The following is a 16,014-nucleotide window of genomic DNA, read 5'->3' on the forward strand; positions in this document are numbered from 1 at the left end:
GCTGAGTACATAATGGTGTCTGTCCCTGATGTGCTCTTCTTGGGAACCCTTAGTGATGAGGTTGAGAGTTTCCAAGTCTCCATGTGCCTGGAAGAAGACCAGGTCCCTGGGGGAGGGTCCCCTAATTCTTGTCTTTCTCCCATACTCTGTCCTGAAGCTGTCCCTTATTGAAAGCCAGAGAACTATGGTGCCCTGATCCTTTCCTGCCCTCGAGAATCTGGGTGTCAGGAAGAGAGAGAACTCCAACACTACTGAATACTATCAGCTGAACCTGTAGTTGGGACACCTAGTCTGATAGCCATACTGTAGTTATAGAAACCACAGGGTAGAATTTTGAAATGGAACTTATCCAGAAAAATTTGGTTTATCTACTCTATGCCTATTGTCCACCTTTTGGGTTGTTGTGAAGAGTTAAGTGAAATAGTATGTATGGGAAAGCACGTAGTAAATTTTAAAATGTAGCAAACTTATTACTGTCATTACAGAATATTAAATTAAAAAGACTGGAAAGATGATCTAGTTTAATTCCTCAACTGCAGCAGGAATCCTTCCTATAGTACCTCTGACCAATTGCCAGCCAGCTCTCCTTACACACTTGTAGTGACAGGGAGCTCACTCACTGAAAGGTAACCACTTTCTCTAGTTAGCTGCAACTGAGAAAAAATTCTTTAGGTTGAGTTGAAGCCTGTCTTGCTGCATTCTCTGGGCATATAGCACATTAGTACCCACTGTCCTATGGGATCTGAGGACCCTCTTCACTGCCCAAGTCATCTTCACTCCGCCCCCCAGCGTAACTTTCTCTGATATATCCATGTACCTTGCACAGAATAAGTTTCAGATTCTTCATTCTTTGGGGCTCTGCCCACTCTAGCTGGTCAGCGTCCCCTTGCAAATAAATAATGGTGCCTAGAACAAATACAGCCAACACTGCTGATGTGACCTGATCAAGGCAGTGCAGAAGAGGTATCACTTCCTATAATCTACACTCTGTGACTCTATTAATGAAGCACAAAATGAATGCTTTCCAGCAGTTGCATTGAATTTACTCGTTTTAAGCTTGTAATCAGAAAATACTTCCAAATCTTTCTCACCTAAACTACATCAAAGTTTGTACTTTCCAGATTTATAATTAGTTTAAATGGACCTATGTTAAGAAATATCACATTGCCAGCACCCTGGAAAGTAGGCTTTTACGTGCCCTTCTGAATCGCATGTCCCTGCTTCCCTGTTCTAGGGACCACTGTCATGACCTCTGTGGTACTGGTTCTCTTCCGATTTTTATAGTTTACCAGCTATATATACATAATATTCAGTGCTGCCTGTTTTGGAACTTTACGTAAATGGAATCACACTGTATTTTATAATTTGCATCTTTCTCTCAAAATTGTTTGTGAGATCCATCTATGTTGAATATGTAGTTTGTTCATTTTCATTGTTGTAGAATATTCCATTGTATGAATATTTTAAAACTTATCTGTTCTACTATTAATGAACATTTAGGTTATTTATGTATTTACTGTTTTATGTCACTATGAATATTCTTGTGCATATGTGCAATGTAATTGTTAAGTAATTATTTTATGTGTTTAAATCTTATCTCCCAATTTCCTTCAGAACATAAAAAATAATCTTTTAATAATTAATGTTTCAAGCACATACTTGTTTTCTTTAAATAAGTACCTATGGGTGGAATTGCAGGGTTTTAAGGTTTACCTAAAAATATGAAAATGTACATAATTCTTATATCTCCTATCTGATTTGAAAATTGTTTTTCAACATCCCCTGGGGATGCGGAGCTCTAAGTGTCCAAACCAGCAGCCTGACCGTTTCTGGCTTGATCTTGAAACTCTAGCTTCAAGCCCCAGATTATCAACGACAATAAATATGTCTCTTACTCACTGGAAGGAGCCACTTCTGTAGAGAGCATCTGCATTTGCTATCTTTATGACCTTTGCCTAATGTTAGTCATCACAAGACAGAAGATGCAGTAGGCTGCCCTATCCTAGACAAAGGTCTCCCTGCTAAGCATAGATTTGCTTACAAAGTAAAAGTCATTTATGGAGAGGTGGGGTGGGGGAAATGACCCTGCTCCCTCTTCCAAAGGTACTAGAAGATATCCAGCCATTCGAGGATATTTACTGCTCAAAAAACTCAAGTATATAGGATCTCTCCTAATGTTAGCAAGATTTAGGGCAAAAGTACAAATAGATGTCACATGTTTATCTAAATTATTTAAAATGATAAATCTCTCCGACTGTTAACCTTAATATGTTCTATTCTACTTTGACAAATACACATCTTTAATGAGGCAGAAGACCTAGTTCAAATGTAGAATTCCTAGATTCCTCATATTTATGTACTTGAATGAAGTGATGAGGGGAGTGTAGGCCCTGGCCGCATTGTCGGCCTATAGCCCACCAGCCTTCTTTTCTCACCTCAGTCCTGCATTAGGGATCTGTGGACACAGCAGCTCAAATGCAACTGCTGTGCCATCACCCTAAATACAGCTGCCCTTAGGTACTTTTAGGGATGTCCTGATTCTGCCTAGAGAGAACAGACCTGGGGAAGAGGCACAGGCTCCAGCCATTTGGGAAAGGAATTCTGGGATCTGGGTTTCCCAGAACTTGGCACAAGCACCAGATGGGCATGTTCCCGGGACCATATGGACTCACCCAGTAGGAGTACGGCTAGAGACGGGTAGACACCAGCTTCTAACGTATGGGGCCTAAGGCAGGCTCTCTTGCCCAGGTATAAGGGCAGTACTGTCTATATATCCTCTCCTCTGCCCTCCTGAGTGCAGGGACTGTGTCTGGCTGTATCCCCAACACTCATCATCATACTGCCTGGCACCGAAGTCACATTGTACATAGGTGCCTAATGGAAAGCTAGTCGGGAACAGTTCCTCACATTTTACCTCATTTAAATTCTTCTTAGCCATCATGCAAGTGAAGTCCGTGAAGCTCAAAGAGGTCAAGTGACTCGCCCAAGGTCACACAGCTAGACGCGGTAGAGGCTGAATCTGCACTCACTTTACCAACCCGCCTTCTCTCTCGTTTTTTCTATAAGTATTTTTTCTTTGCCACTGTGCTGAGGCGGAGGACTGGACGTGCCGGGCCTTTCCCGCCGCCGTCCCCGCACCACTCCCCTCTACTCTCTCCCTCCTCCCCTATTCGCCTCCTCCCGCGCTCCGGCAGCCGGCTCGGGGGAGTCCTGAGCCTCCCCACCCGTCCGCGCCCGGTCCTCCCGCGAAGCCCCGCCCCTGTCCTCAGGGCGACGTCACGTGCCGCCCCATCCCCCTGCGCCTGCGCACCGCTTATTTCCCGCTGTCAGGATGAGGAGGCGGAGGTCGGCGCTCGGGTCCGTCTCTGCCCGCGGCTGTGGCGGCGCCGGCGGCTCCAGCCTTAGCGGTTCCTCTCTGGGCGGCGGCGGCGGCGGCTCGGTCGACGCCTCCTCCGCCAGCTGAGCCCGCGGGAGCCCGGGACGCCGCTTCCCCGCCCATCCCCGCTCTCCAAGGCCTGCCGCCTGGCCATGGCGCAGCCGGGCCCGGCTTCTCAGCCTGACGGTGAGGCGCCCACCATGGCAGGCGCGGCGGGCGCGGCCTTCCCGGCGCCGGCGTCGCGGGGGGAACTTCTGGGCGGCGGGAAGGGCGCGCGCAGGCCCCAAGGGTGACCCCGCCGGGCGGAGGCGGGAGCGCGCGGGTTCCAGAGCCTGCTGCACGCGAGGGTGATGCGGGGGCCTGGGCGGCCGTCGCTGGGGAGGGGGCGGGAGGCGCGGGCGGCAGCGGTGGCCAGAGGCGGAGGGAAGGGCATGGGGAGACTGCGGGGGACCTGGCTGAAGCTGGGGAGCTGCCGTGGGTAGCGGTGAGACTAGCACGTGGGTTCTGCGGGTGGGGAGGATGGAAATAGGGAACATGTGCTATTTTAGCTAAGGGAAAAAAAATTGCTTGGATAGTGGCGGTGTGCCCTCCACCTCTGTATCTCTTCTACATCCCCTCCCCCCACCCCATCCATGCTACAGAGCGCTTTGCACCCAGTTTTGTGACAAAACTAGTTGGAATCAGTAACAGGATTTACTAGCGTTCCTTGAGAGGCAGTGTGCTTTCATGGTAGTACTGGGGCCTGGGAGCGTAAAGGACCTTTACTGGATCCTTTACTAACAAGCTCTGGGCAAGTGTTTTAGCCTCTTTGAACTTCAGTATTCTCATTCATGAAAATAAGTTAATTCATGTATTTATATTTTATCTGTAAGATGGCAACATGTATGTATGTAAACTGATTAGTATTATTATGAGTGTATTTGGGAATAATGAAGAGAATGGTGTTTGAGAATGCTGAAGTGGAGGAATCATGTCTTTTATAGCACTTATATTCTTGGAAGGAAAAAGAGCCCAGTCCTAAATAGGCTAAGTTGGTTAGTCCTTCATGACCTTCTGGGAAGCGTATATACTAAGCTCTTCAGAGATTGACCGCATCCTTCCAGTGGTTTTACTACCTGGAGTTATGTTTGGAAAGAATGTGCTTGATCTTTGGCAGGGCCCTACCGTATTTAGTTGAGAAAGTTCTTTCAGGTGTATTTCTGTAATCAGCGTGTGTGCTTATGATCTTTAAGTGCGAATGGAATGTTGGGACATGGTACTGGGCATATAGTAGGCACTTAAAAACTTGCCTTTGCCTTGGGTTGTCTCTTAAAATAACCTTTCAAGTAAACCTTACTCTTTGTTCTTGCTTTTGGGGATCCTGAAACAATGTTATCAGATTTTAAGGCCAGCTGCTTTCTTGGAAGTATGCTTCAAAGCCTGTTAGCCTCTAGTTTTAGGTTTTGTAAGTTGCCTGAGGAGAGACTTCCACTACTCTCATCTGGAGTTGTATAAGAATCTGCTTGCTGTTTCTCTTTCAGCAGAAGAGAAGGGAGGCATTTTTGGTTGGCTGTCAGCAGAAACTGGCATTTTTTCAGGCTACATTTTAATTCTCACCTTTTGCATTTGGTGTCAGGAAGAAAACTTGCTTTTTCCACAAACTCCTCTTTGTTCCTGCAGACAGAGGCAGAATACAGAGAGCTCCAGTGGCTTCTGGTTCTGATCTGGAGTGGTAGGTATGCTTAGCTGGCTGCTACCTTCTCTTGAATTGCATGGAAACACGTCTAGGACAGCTCAGGTGACATGGCAGTCTGGAATCAAAATCCCCTGCCTCTTTCAAGATGTGAAATGGTCTTCCTTGTAGATAGGCAGAAGTGACTAAGCACTTGAAAGAGGCTGGGAAAAATGAGCTTTAGGAAATTTTGTATTCTTGCTATTCTTAGTACAGGCTTATTCCCTATTTTTCAAATCTTGTGACTTCTAGGATGAGATTCAGTTTACATAAATTGCAGTATTTATTTTCAATTAGTGTAGTAAATGAGTAGCCACAGCTACTGTTTACAAAAGGAGAATTCGTTATATTTAGAACTTTGTGTCAGTGCCTTAGAAGTTCACTGTAGGGATTTAATTTTTGTCTTTGGCTGAAAATATAAGTTCTTAATACTTTAGCTTTAAGTATACTGGAATTTCCAAGCCCTGCTGATTTTAAACTATTGCAGAATTCTTTTGAGTCAAATTGACAATAAAAGATAACTGCTTAGGTTTTTAAAAATTTTGCTTTTATCCCATTTAAAGCAGTTGCTTTTTATGTTTTATGTTGACATTGTTGTTTTAAATTAATTTTTTAATTTTTCAATTACAGTTGACATACAAAATTATATTAGTTTCAAATATCCAACATAGCGCTTAGACATTTATGTAAGTTACGAAGTGATTACCCTGATAAGTCTAGTACCCATCTGACACCATGCATAGTTGTTACAATATTATTGACTATATTCTCTATGTTGTACTTTGCATCCCTGTAACTGTGTTTATATCTGGTAATTTGTACAGCTTAATCCCTTCCCCCTTTTCACCAGTCAACCTAACCTTGACATTGTTTTCTTTTTTGACATATCTTTGTTTTTCATGGAGATGTGTTAGGTTAAGAAAATTGATTTCGTGCATAATGGACATGATAAAATGTAATAATTTTTTTCTCATTTTGTAAAGTTTTGAAAAAGTTATTTTTTTGATGGTGCATCTTAGTTTACTTGTTTAGAATTAAAGTAATTTTAGTAGCAAATTTCAGCCAGTTATTCCATTTTACCTTGAAAATTCAAATTTTAATATTTTAAAATCTAAGTTAAACTATATCTTAGAAACATTTGGTCAGATTTTACTTTATTTTTTGTTTAAAAACACTGTCTAGAAGTCCCTCTATTAAAAAAGTATGTATATTAAGTATATTTTCTCCCATATTTGAGTGGGAGAAAATAAAACTTAACCACTATTAAGTTTTCTGTCCTTCTTTACTTTTTTCTGTAGTTACACAAACATACTACCTTTTCCCATTCCTGAAATGGGTCTGCATAGGCCTGCAACTTCTCTATTTCACTTAATAAATGTTAGCTATAATTATTATATACATGTGAATGGTTATGTGGCCATGTAATGTGCTATAAGCACTGCATGCATTGTCTTAGGAAATCATTGTGTCAGTAAAGTGGGTACTATTGTAACATTATTGTTATTTCTATTTTACTGGTGAGGAACTTGAAGCCTAGAGAAGTTAAAAGTGCCTAGAGTTCTACAGCTAAGAAGTGACGGGGAGTCAGGATTCAAATTCAGGCCATCTGTTGCCAGGGACCTCTGGTATAATTACTAGATCATGTACTACTTTTCACTTTAGTGTTATACATCTTCATTCTTTTTAAAGAGTATTCCATTACATGCATATACCTTGCATGATTTATTTGCTTAGTTCTCTGTTGATGGACGAATAGATTGCTTTGGATTTTTTTTCATTGTTTTATAAGCAGTGCTGGAATAGACATCCTTTTACATATTTTTCAGGTACTCTCGCTTTTACTTCTGTAAGACTATTGAATTAAAAGGGCATGAGCTCTGAGTGGTTTAAATTTTAATAGCTATTGCTAGTTTACTCTCAAAAAAAGTATCAATTTACATACCTCCAACAGTATATGAGAGGGTGGATTTCCTCTGCACTCTTACAAGCTCTTGATAATGTCAGTTGTTTTAAACTTGTATCTTCTAACGGATTAAAAAAATGATATTCTTCAGTTAACAAATGGTTCCATTCTATGGCAAGCCTTATGCTAGGCTCTAGAAAATAACAGTAATGAACAAAACCAAACCTAGTCTCATTCCTTGGTAGTGAATCAGGTGGCAATTAATTAGATCATCCTTCAGACAAGTATAGAACTACTTATTCCACAAATATGAGTGTGTATTACTTTCCAGGTACACTTCTGGGTATTTGGAATATGTCAGTGGGCAACAAAGATAATAAATAACCCTGCTGTAGTGTGAGAGAAACAGATATTAAACAACAAACATAAGCAAATCATAGAGATTGTTAGGTGATAAGTGCTGTGGAAAAAAAATAGAGCAGGGTACGTTGAAGAGGGGCTAGGCTGGTTTTAATTAGTGGTCAAAATAGCCTTATTGAGGAGATGACACTAGGGCAAAGACTTGAAGGAGATGGGGGAGTTAGCTATGAGGATATTTGGAGAAAGAGCGTTCCAGATAGGGATCAGTTTTTGCAAATGCTTTAAGGAAGGAATGTATCTGGCATGTTTAAGGAATAACATGGAGGTCATTGTGGCTAGAATGAAATTACAGGGGTCAGGGGATAGGTGGGAGAGGGGAGGGAGAGGAGAGTAGTATGATATGAGGTGAAATGTAGTGGAGTAGGGGCAGATCTTGTTGGGCCCTACATTGTAGCCAAAAATTGTAAATATTGGCTTTTACTGTGAGGAACCATTGAAAAGGTTTTGAGCAGAGAAGTGATGTAATCTGACCTATGTTTTAAAAGATCATTCTGACTGCTAAATTGGCAATAAAGGGAGGCAAGGGAAGCATTAATCCAGGAAAGATGATGAGGCTTGGACAAAGAGTATATTGGTAGAGGTTGTATTTTGAAGGTATGGCTGACAGGATTTGGATTAGATATGGGATGTGAGAGAAAGGAGTCAAGGGTCACTCAAGGGTTTTTGACCTGAGCAATGGGGAGAGGTGTGCTATGAATGCCTATAATTGGGTTTGACCTATTTCGGGAGGCCAGGAAAGGTTTCTGAGGAAGTGGTCCTGGAGCTGAGATTTAATGGATGAGCAGGAGTCCCTTTTTTTTTTTTTTTGGAAGAAGCAGGATGAGAATTAAAGAAAGGTCAGAGTGCCTGGGTAGAGAGAATGAGAGGACGTGAAGTAGGTAAGGGTTGGCCTGAGTGGGCTTTAGCGTTAGAGCTACAGGGGAAGCCGCTGAAGGCTTTTAAGCAAGTAGGTGACATGATGGCTTTTTAATTTGTATTTCTCAGATAGCTAGTGATTATATGTATTTTTTCTTTTGTGCAGAAAGCTTTAATTTTTATGTGGATCTGACGATTTTTAATCTTCTGTTTTGGAAAAAAAGTGCAACATCAATTTAACATCATGTATAGGAATGCTACGTTTTCTAGGATTTGAAATTTTCAGTGATCGACAATTACTATATTTTGTAAATGGAAATGCCACTACTAAAAACAGAATGTTATAAATAGAATGATGTAATTTGTTTCGACAATATGGATATGCTAGAGCAATGCAAAAATAATATAATAATAATATAATAATAATAATAAATGTAAGATATTTTGTGGCAAACTTTGGAGGGAAGGTTAGGATGGTAATCCACGCGTTATCTTGGAGTAAATGCTGCAACCACAAGTGCTACCAGTGAGTATTCTTGGGGCAAATAGGAAATGGGTTAAAATTTACAGTACCTAGATTTCTTATCTTGCTTAGGAAGACCTAAGTCCTATGTTTCTTTAAAAAAAATAACAAAAACTCATTTTCAACAATTTTATAGCTTTGTCTTTTACATTCGTATAAACCATCTGGAATTTATTTATTTTTAAATTTAAACAGGGAAAGTTTAATTTAAAGAATTATTAACAGGAGATTACCTAAGAGAAAAAAATCCTAAAGAATACAGGAATATCAGCTATAAGGAGCAGTCACTCCCTCTAGGGCTGATGTAGAACACCCAAAGAAGGAACAAATCTTTGAAGAGCCACTCCCAGAACTGAGATCCAGCCTTTGGTGAAGAAGATACAGTTGTGGCCCTCTGAAAGGCAGAGTTAATTTTGGTAGAACTTGCTGAAAAGCTGCTTTCTGGTTTGCTAGGGGAAGTGCCTGCATTTGGAATTTAGTTTTGATGTGACATAAGGATATAACTTTATTTTTATTTCAAATGGACAACCAATTTTCTTAATACCATTTATTCAATAATCCCATGTATTTGGTTTGTTTATTATAACTTGATCACTCTCCCAGCCACTAAACTTGCAGAGATACTTGATCCAAAACAGAAGGTCTGCACTTAACTCACAGTCTTATCACACCAGTGTCCCAACACACAATAGCCTGCAATTGTGTAATATCTGTTAATTTGTATGTTTTACCTGACTACTTGTAGACAGAATTGTCTTTGAATCTTAAGGGTTCTGATTTCTAAAATATCTCTATTACATCATATCTGATTTTATCCAGTGAAATTTGATGTGTTCCTCTTATATAATCATTAAATCGAGTTTAATCTTCATAGGAGTATTTAGTAAACATTTATTTTGTTTATTTTTGTGTTTTAGAGTTGTGCTGGGAAATGTGGAAGGGAAATAGAAATGAATGATATGTAGTTCTGCTTTTAAGAATTTTATGTTCTAATGGAGAAGTGGACCTTAGGCACACTAATGTGGACTGAGGAGGTGCTTAGCCATAGGTGATAGTTTTCCTCTGTTGGATCACAGAGGAAGCTGTTACTACAAGTAAAAGAACTGGAAGAACTATGAAGAAAGGTACCTTTGTTCAGTTTTCTCATTAGATACCTGAACCTCTTCCAAGTGGTTGTCTGATTTCTGTTTGACTGCCTCTGGAGAGAAGGAACTCACTACCTCCTAGTTTTGACTAGTTTTATTGTTTTGTTTATCTTTTAATTAAGTAGAAACTTTTTTTACTATAATTTCTATCCACTGGTTTTAATTCTCTTCTTTAGGACCACACAGAGGACATCGAGGAGTTCTCTGTTAGTCTGAAGCAATTTGCTAATGTTATGTCCTTTCTAAATATTTTTTTTATTTCTCCTATCAGATTGTTTTGAATCTACTTAACATTCTTTTGATTCTTTTTGAGACAGATTCCAGTTGTTAATGACTTTTGGTGTAACTGATGTTCTCTAGATGAATGTAACCTTTAGAGAGTAGTAGGTACAGAGACACATCACTAAAAGGAATCCTAAAGACTACTAATCTCTCATTTTACAGATTAGGAAACTAAGGGCTAAAGAAGTGCAAGTGACTTGCAGTGTAGCAGAGCCAATGTTCTTTTCCTTATGGAGCTTAAAATCTAGTGGGAAATACAGACAAATTCCATGAGGAAAGGGCATTTTGTGTGGCTGATAATAGTATTCCCAGCACAGTACTTACCATAGAATAAATATGAGCTATAGGTATTTGTTAAAAGAAAGTCAGAGGACAACATGCAGTTACAATAATGTGGTAGCTCTTTCCTATTTACGATATTTGACAAAACATAGCAGGTACATTTTATATCATTCAGGAAGTTTAGTTAACATAGGATCCTCCTTCCATTCCACTCTCACTGCACCCCAAGTTATATTGGAAAAAGTGGCATTTGAATAGAGCTTAGAGAGTTGTGTAGCATTTTGACAGATAGAGATGGAGCCTTGGAGAATCTGCACGGTGTGGACTAAGCATATGCAGTGTGAGGTGAGGTGTATGAATAATTCGGTATCCTGGGATCCTGAGTACTCTGTTTAGAGGCAGATTTGAAAAAGAGGTGTTGAGCCTGAATGATAGAAAGCTTTGCTGCCAGCTAAGGAGTTTGGGTTTTTCTAGATGATGTAGCTAGGCCTATGTGTAGTAATGTGGTCCAAACTGTGCTATAGGAAGCTTGTTCTGGAAATTATACAGAGGGTAGTTTGGTTATAAGGCAGATGGTTAATTAAGGTGATCGGTTGGTCTATTGCTATGGTCCAGGAGAGAGATAATGGGGTTATAACTTATGTCAGTGGGAATGGAGAAAAGGAAATAATAGATGTAAGAAATACTGTGGTGGTAAAATAGCAACTTGCTGAACATTTGTTTTTGGTTGCAAGCAGAGAGAAATCGAAGATTCTGAGGATGTTGATGCTGTTTACCAATCTAGGCAACCAGTGGGAGGGTGGATGTAGAAAGTGGCAAGTTTGGTTTTAGTAGCCTTCATTCTTTTATTCATTTATTCAACTTATGTGGTTTGAGCATCAACTATGAACAAGGCAGACAAGGTTTCTGTCCTCATTGAGGCTCTAGTTTTGAGACCTTTATTACAGTCAGGTAAATTAGGTTGTTTATACTCACCTGGGTTCCTCATTGTAACCACAGAACACAGAAAATAATTGGGTTGTTTTCCCAGCTATCTGTAAGATGATATAACAAGTATCATTCTAGATGCACAAGAGAGTAGTTAATTCTTTTTATGCATTGAATATCTTGGGCATTTGGCCTTAATTTTGTCATGGAACCTGGGTTGAGAAAGGCTGCTAGAGTAATAAGTACAGGATGTGATTGGGTCCTTATCTTGGGAAATTTGATGGAGTTAGGGGAGCAAAACATGATGTGGGTTGCCATTCCTTTGGTTATGGCTATTAAAAATCAAGACAAACTTGATATTTACTGCCTAATCCCGAATTGTTACCTACTTTCTCTAAACGGCTACATTATCTATAAATAAACTACTGCTGCCCCCCCTCTTCCATCTAGATCTTATATCCCGAACTTTCATAGCTACTCTAGAGCGGAGTCTGTCTGAAACTACTGCTGACTTTCATTTCATTGTGAACCTAGTAAGCCTCTGTAGAGAGTAACAAAAAGGACGTTAACACTTTAGATCCATCTCTGTTGCGAAAGTTCGTTTTGCATTTATTCCTAACAGATGAAAATCTAGTTTTTCTAGAACACTTCCGCTTTTTGTGATAACTGTATTCGCAAATTCATAACTTTTCCACTTTCCTACAGCTTGGTCCTGGCCTCTTGAATGAATCAGAATTAGGCTATTTTCTCTTCCATACAAAAAGCCTTCAGATATTTAAAGAGCTTCTTCCATCTTGGCAGTTCCTCATATGAGGGTTCTACACCCTCACCATTGTTCTTGGCTTCCTCTGCTAGGCTAGCCAGATGTTCTAATACTATGTAGTTTGTTAGTGCTCTTCTTAAAAAGGTGCACCTAAAATTGGTGAAAGTATTCTAGATATAGAATCTATGTGATTTGTGCAAAGAACAGAAAAAACATTCATTTTTGATCAAGATCCTCAACTCTTTTTATCATTTCCTCAATTTATGTTTTAATTCGCTGTATCACATTCATAATAAAATGACAACTATAATTTATTAAGATGCTACATGCCTTGCACTGTGCTGTGGGTTTTTTCTTTTAGTATTTAGTATAGGCCAGGCACTGTGCTAGGCACTGGGGATACAGATAAAGTTATAATTAAAAAAGAATTAATAGACTGTTTTAGAGCAGTTTTAGATTCGCAGCAAAATTGACCAGAAAGTATAGTTTCTGTATACTCCCTCCCCTGTTGGACCCATCCACCATCAACATTCCGCATCAGTGTGGTATATTTGTTACAGTTAGTGAACCCACACATCATCGTTATTCAAAGTCCATTGTTTACATTAGGATTCATTTTTGGTGTTGTACATTTTTTGGGTTTGGACATATATATAATGCAATGTAATCATTGACCATTGTAATATTATACAGAATGGTTTCATTGCCGTCAAAATCCTGTTACACTTATTCAACCTTCTTTCCCCCTAAATCCTGATCGTTTTACTCTCTGCATAGTTTTGCCTTTTCCAGAATGTCATATAGTTGGAATTATACAGTGTGTAGTCTTTTCAGATTGGCTTATTTCACTTAGTAATATGCATTTAAGATTCCTTGATGTCTTTTGGTGGCTTGATAGCTCATTTCATTTTAGCACTCATTAATATTCCATTGTATATGGATGCAATAATTCATTCATGTATTATTGAAGGACATCATGGTCGCTTCCAAGTTTTGGCAGTTATGAATAAAGCTGCCTAAAATGCAGATTTTTGTGTGGATGTTAAATTTTCAGCTCGTTTGGGTAAATACCAAGGAGTGTGGTTGCTGGATCTTATATTAAGAAACGTTAAAGTGGCTGTACCGTTTCACATTCCCACCAACAATGAATGAGGATTCCTGTTGCTCCACTTCCTCATTAGCACTTGGTGTTGCCTGTTTTGGATTTTAGCCATTCCAGCAGGTATATAATTATGTGATTTTATTCTCCAAGTTCTTTAAGGTTATATTATCCCTATTTCACAATTGAGGAAATGAAAATTTAGTACTTTGTCCAGGATCCAGGTTTCAGGTTCCCATGATTATTTTTATTCCACCAACTATCTCTCAGGTCACTTTTAGTTAACTCTTAAGTCGTTAAAAAAGGGCAAAATTAAAACAAAACCTGCAAGTTTCTTCTTTGATCGTAAAATACAAAGAAAGTGTAATGAAAACTAGACTTAATGATAATTCCAGCCATCATTTTAGTATATTTCTGGTCATGTTTTATATCTACAAATAAAAATACTTAAAGCGTTTGACCACATTGAACATGTGGTTTTATGTTCTCCAATTTTTATTTTATTTTAATCATAATATGAAATTTCCCTGTGTTGTAAGTTATTTTTCAGAAAACATTGGTTTTAAGTCTAATTATTATTGTGAATGTATCATAATAATTATTTTCCTATTACTGGTATTTGATTATTTGTAAGATCTGGCCAGTAATTAAAGAGACTCTATAGGAGACATCCTTGGACATTAATCTAGGATTATTTGTTAGAGAGTTTTGGATAAAGGTTTTGAAATAAATAAATAATACACACACACACACACACACACACACTCACTCACTCACTCACTCACTCACTCACTCACATGTATATGTCCATCAAAATTGCTTTCCGGAAATCTAGTTCTAGTTGACGTTTCTTTCATGCCGACGTCTGATAGTGTCACCTTACCCTTGTTAACATTAAACATAGACTTAAAAATTTTCTTGCCAGTAGCATAGGCGAAAAACAGTATTTTATCGCTGTTTTAAGTTGTATTTTTAGTATGATTGGCCTTTCAAAATATATTGGCCATATGTTTTCTTTCTTTGTGCATTACTTCTTCATGTCCTTGCCATTTTCCTGTTAATTTATAAATATCTATTTTACAGATACTGGCCTTTGTATTTTATTTGTTATAGATATTTTCCAAGTTTCTTTGTCTTATTTTGACTTTTTGGTAATTTATGATATAGAGAAGTCTGAAATTTCATTTGAATAAACTTGACAGTGCTTTGATACTTTGAAAGACCTTCCCTATTTCAAAATCAATTAGGTATCCATATGCTTTCTTTGTTTTTAATTTTTTTTCTAAATAGTTGGCCAGTTTTTTTCAATATAATTTCAATTCTTAAGTTGTTTCTATATGAGCCATTTGTCAAGTTAGGTCTTCTACATCTTGTATATAAATCATTAATTTTTTTCTGCAAATAATTATTAATTTTTGATAAAATTTATATTACCTTTTGCAAACAACTAAAAAAATTCAGAAAAGCATGAAGAATAAAACAATGGTCACCCAAAGATGATTTCCATGAACATTTTGGTATGTTTTCATATGTGTATTAAAATATGAAAAAAATCTTAAAAATTCAATAAAAATTATACTTTTATAGGATGTTGTTTCCACTTGAATGAAGAGATATTCATGGTATATTATTAAATAATAAGTTATTTTTAATGGCTGATAGAATTCCATCTATGGATCCCAGAATATGTTTAATTCTTGGTAAATGTTTTAAGTTAAACATTTTTTCCTATTACAAAAATACTGTAGTAAACATCCTGATACATATCTCTAAATATTTGTGCAGATATTTTCCTCAGTAAATCTCTAGCAGTTCTAAAAGTTATGTGCATTTATTTACTTTTAATTATTTAATTTTTTTATTATAGTGACATTGGTTAACGAAATACAGTAAGTTTCAAGTGTACAATTCAACATTAAGGCATATATGTATATTGCATTGTGTTTACCACCCATAGTTAAGATTTCTTTCTGTCACTACATATTTGGCGACTCCTTTTACCCCACCCATTTCTCCCCTCCCCCTTCTCCTCTACCCTCTGGTAACCGCTAGTCTATTATTGTCCACGTCCTTGGGCTCTGTTTGTGCTATTTGTCGCTTTTAGGTTTATATCCCACATATAAGTGATATCATGTGATTTTCAACATTTTCTGTCTGGCTTATTTTGCTTAGCATGATTATCTCAAAGTCCATGTTGTCATAAATGGCAGTATTTCATCTCTTCTTATAGCCGAGTAATATTCCATTGTATATATGTACCATAGTAAAAGTTATATACATTTAAATTTTGATGTATTCTTTTGTATCAGGAATACATCTGTCTCAGAGCAACTGGGAAATCCAACCCTAGTGGCTTTAAACAAGTAAAGAGTTCAGTTTTCCGTAGTAAGTTCAGAAGTAAAGCAGTCCAACTAACTGCTTAAGGATGTCCAAGATCCAGGTTCCTTTTATATTCTACTTTCCTTTGTGGGTCTGTTTGCTCACATTTTTATTATTATTTTCTTGAAGATTCAGTTCTGATTTTCTTTTGGGAATATTTATTTATTTAAATCTTGTAGTGTTTTCTTTCTTTTTTCTTTTTTTAGTTTCATTTGTTGGGTTCTCTAGTTTAGGCATGTGGATCATCCTTATATGGACACTCTTTGTTTCCCATAACTATTTCCTCTTTAATTGCTTCACTATTTTTCTTTTTGTAAGTCACCGAGATTATTTCACATTTTTTTGATTT

General features: G+C 38.2%; 1 protein-coding gene across 2 annotated transcripts in view; it reads left to right on the forward strand.

Annotated features, from left to right (window-relative positions):
• Positions 1-3,304: 3,304 nt before the first annotated feature.
• The window catches only part of RABEP1 (rabaptin, RAB GTPase binding effector protein 1), a 92,453-nt gene continuing 79,743 nt past the window's right edge, over positions 3,305-16,014 (forward strand). Inside the window, exons 1-2 of one of the 2 annotated variants that reach the window (XM_023530419.1) lie at positions 3,338-3,562; positions 4,992-5,087. In XM_023530419.1, the coding sequence (XP_023386187.1) occupies positions 3,529-3,562; positions 4,992-5,087 (130 nt within the window). In that variant the 5' untranslated portion in view covers positions 3,338-3,528. Of the gene's footprint in view, positions 3,563-4,991; positions 5,088-16,014 lie in introns of both variants that reach the window. The other variant, XM_011359744.2, reaches the window with a different exon arrangement.

This window comes from Pteropus vampyrus, unplaced genomic scaffold (assembly GCF_000151845.1).
Source record: "Pteropus vampyrus isolate Shadow unplaced genomic scaffold, Pvam_2.0 Scaffold50, whole genome shotgun sequence".
Lineage (NCBI taxonomy): Eukaryota > Metazoa > Chordata > Mammalia > Chiroptera > Pteropodidae > Pteropus > Pteropus vampyrus.